Source organism: Haplochromis burtoni, unplaced genomic scaffold, assembly GCF_018398535.1.
Source record: "Haplochromis burtoni strain Fernald_Lab_line unplaced genomic scaffold, NCSU_Asbu1 Contig_195, whole genome shotgun sequence".
Taxonomy (NCBI): Eukaryota; Metazoa; Chordata; class Actinopteri; order Cichliformes; family Cichlidae; genus Haplochromis; species Haplochromis burtoni.
The window spans coordinates 1,100,859-1,104,449 of record NW_024582556.1 but is presented as its reverse complement, the minus strand read 5'-3'; the positions used below and the strand labels follow the sequence as shown (position 1 = coordinate 1,104,449).

The 3,591-nt window shown below is 38.5% G+C and overlaps 1 protein-coding gene across 5 annotated transcripts in view; it reads left to right on the top strand.

The window, feature by feature from the left end:
- Positions 1-3,591, top strand: part of LOC102310168 (interleukin-18 receptor 1) — an 8,894-nt gene that overhangs the window by 737 nt on the left and 4,566 nt on the right. The window contains exons 2-3 of one of the 5 annotated variants that reach the window (XM_005935240.2): positions 364-439; positions 2,684-2,924. In XM_005935240.2, coding sequence (XP_005935302.1) covers positions 364-439; positions 2,684-2,924 — 317 coding nt within the window. Of the gene's footprint in view, positions 1-6; positions 2,925-3,591 lie in introns of those variants that run through there. The other 4 variants (XM_005935241.2, XM_042226087.1, XM_042226086.1 and 1 more) reach the window with 4 other exon arrangements.

The window sequence follows — 3,591 nt, the reverse complement described above, 5'->3', positions numbered from 1 at the left end:
TTCACACCATGAGATTCATGTCACAGCGGTTACCACCTACCTGAAATGGTGTGAAAAAAACATCGTCCTAGCTTTCGCAATGACATAAAGGCTATGGGAAAAGGCACATGGTAGACTTGCGTTCTTGCATTTTCTTGTAGTTTGATGTAAACGGCTTTAGGGGACGCAGCAACACTTGTGGTGAAAAGATATCATACATCATAAAAGCAGTGAAGCTCGCGGGGCTGTTGCACCCGCAACTTGGGGCTTTTCCTTCAGTTTCTTTTTACCTCCCTCCCTTCTTTTCATCATTGCGCATTTTTGGTTTGGTTAATTCACATCTGGAGTACAGCAGAATTGCATCATCCGCTGTTTTCGACGCAGATAATGAGGGCTTGGAGTGCTCTGCCGAAGGATACCGCGATGATCCTGTCGTTGATCTTCATCACATTTTTATCAGGTAAGAGACTAATATCGCTAATTGTCATTCCCCCGGGACACGAGGATATAATATGCTAATTATGTAATGAGATGGAAATTACGTGTAACACAGCAGAGAAACTAAAACGATCAAATATCAGCTCCTTAACTCTTACTTAACTGTAATAAACTAACAGATGGCTTTCATATCAGTCTGACCTAATCCTGATAAACTTGCGACAGTTTTAATTACAAAGTCATAAATAATGAGCCAATAAGGTTCGTTTTATTTACAAAACTCGTTTATAAGTCAGATTACAGTTTACGGATATAACTTTTTGACAGATCGTCCTCTGACACCTTCTGAAGATTAGAGATGTTGTTGTCCTTGAATTTGATCCTCTGCAGTGCTGTCCCTGACAAGAGAAGGAAAGGACTGAGACAGATCTAGAAGCAGACCTGTGCTGATTGTGGCCACATATAACATCAGTTTGACCAAAGTCCCAAAGAGGACCTGTGTGTGAAATATTTACTATGTATCATTATAAAAACAACTGGCAGACTGGTATCTGTCTCCACAAATTAATTTCCTCTTAACTAGAAAAAGTGATCAAAGTCTGACAGCATAGCTGCTTCACAATCAATCACCACTGTTGAGCTTAAAAAGCAATGTTTACACCGATCTGAATACCCATTAAAATTTAAGCTTTAGGTGTACGAATATAGACAATAACCCACCTAAATCTACCTCAAATAACTGGTTGTTCTTTGGTGAAATTATCACTGCTTTCTTAGTTATTTGTGTGCAAAAAAACAAAAAAACAAAAACTATATCTATGGATAAGCATATTTTCAAATGTTACAAAATAATCGGTTTTAGAATAACTGATTCATTGATTTGTGATAATTTAATGTGTGACAGTTTATCTTTGCAGCTGGAAGATTTAGAAGCAAATGTAAGTATTTCTTAAGCCACAAACTCCAATGTTTCCCTGTGACAACACATTATTCTTCATTTAGCTGTTATTTTCATTATTAAGCATTAAGTAGTAACCTAATTACTGTGCTTAGAAAAATAGACATAGAGGGGAAAATGCAAAATATATTTTATCTAAATAATAATAATCTTAATATCGATATAACAGATAGAAGAAGCAGAGTATAGTACACCAGTATCACACCCTATCTAAGAAATAAGCATTTGAATGTGTTTTGCATCACTGGCTTGCTAATTACTTTATTTTCTTGCTCCATGCTCAGTTCCGTCAGCTGCAAGATGTTTGACTATTTTATTGCACGTGTCATTGCATTCTCCGTGACACTGCCAGTTATGGTTGGAGGGTTCTTATCTGGCATAGATCAACTTTCATCTTCAAATTTCAGACTCATAGCAAGCATGATTATGTTGTAGTGCCCTGTAACCACTAAAAAAGAGCATGCACGTACATACATAAAACAGCGGTTTAAGTCAAGGTTTGCCTTTGTGACTAATATCATTTTATAAATGAAAGTGATAACATTTACTAATATATATGAGTGACTGATGCTTCTCTATGGTATCGCTGCAATTACAGTTAATTAAACAACAAAATCTGTTAAGCTATATAATGACAAAAAACACGTTGAAACATGTTTTCTAGTAGAACATGTTAGAGTGTGAACACTGGGCTCATTCAAAGTAATATTAACTCAGTTTTTGGTCAGAGTAAAAAATGTCATCAATCGTTCAGGCTCTGCAGAGGACTAGGATCAACACCTAGACCAGATGCCCCTCGAGGGCCGGTGCCCTTCAGTTTTAGATGTGTACGTGATCCAACACAGCTGATTCAAATGGCTAAATGATCTCCTCAACATGTCTTGCAGTTCTCTAGAGGCCTGGTAATGAACTAATCATTTGATTCAGGTGTGTAGACCCAGGGTGAGATCTAAAACCTGCAGGACACCGGCCCTCGAGGCCTGGAGTTGGGGACCCCTGACCTAGACTGTAAACGATTCACTAAAGCATAGCCAATAAACTGCACAGCAAAACTAAATCTCTAAATCATGTTGTTCATTTTGTTCATAATGTCTGTTGATATGTTGGCTGATAGTGAGACAGAGCAATGAGTTTACGTGCAAGCTTTATCGATAGGCAGGAAGCACATGTTCCCCGGGACTTTAAAAAAAAGTTTTAAATCAGCCAGATTTCTGTCTGATATACTCAAACATTTTGTTCAAGCAGCCCTTGAGCTAGTTCATGTTATAATTTTAATCAATGACACGCTGAAATTATTTCACTTTGCAGGTGTCTGTCCCCAGAGTCCCAAAGAAATACGTGTCAAGGAAGGGGAAATTGTGGCAGAGTTCTTCAAGGAGTGTGATCATAATGAAACACTCTGGAGAAGTTTCACCAAGCAGGGGATGCATCTACACAACAACACGCCTGCAGCTGAGCACAGGCAGATGGGAGTGATGGTTCAACAGGGAATCCTTGTGATTCTCAGTGCCTCTGAGAAAAATGAGGGAAACTACTCATGCTCTCTCAAGTAAGATACAAGCACTCCTACAGTAATAACATAACTGACCTTACTTATTATATGTTAAACTTTCATATTTCAGTGTATTTTCTTAAGCACGTGCATTTTTAATCTATGAGTCATTCAGGCAGTGATTTGTTTGCAGCAGATATCTCATTCACAGTTTTTAAAGCAGTAGCAGTATTTCAGGAAACTGTGTTTCCTCTGCTACTGCTGTGTGTCAGCAAGTTCATGGATGTGAAATTACAAAGTGCAGACTGTATTTAAAGGATGGAATTAGCTTTAGGCTCTGAATATCTCTGTGATAACACTGACAGGAATTCCAGCAAGTAGATTAGCCTCAAAATACACACTGAGCAGACCCAGAGAGCATGAAAATGGAAGGTGGGTTGTTTGGTACATGCTGCTATCCTGACCTAGAACATCTGGCAGTAAGATGCAGACCATTCAAATAGGTTAGGGAGTTCTGCTCCATCCTGATCGTAGCTGCCTATATTCAATGGTGGGCTAATGCTAAATTAGCACTGGAGGATCTGTACTGCCTGATCAACAGGCACATGAATGCAACTCCGAAGGCGGCTGTGATTGTGGTTCATGATTTCAACTATGTGGAACTAAAAGCAGTGTTTCCAAACTTCCAAATTGATAAACTTCCAAATCAAATCAAATCAAATCA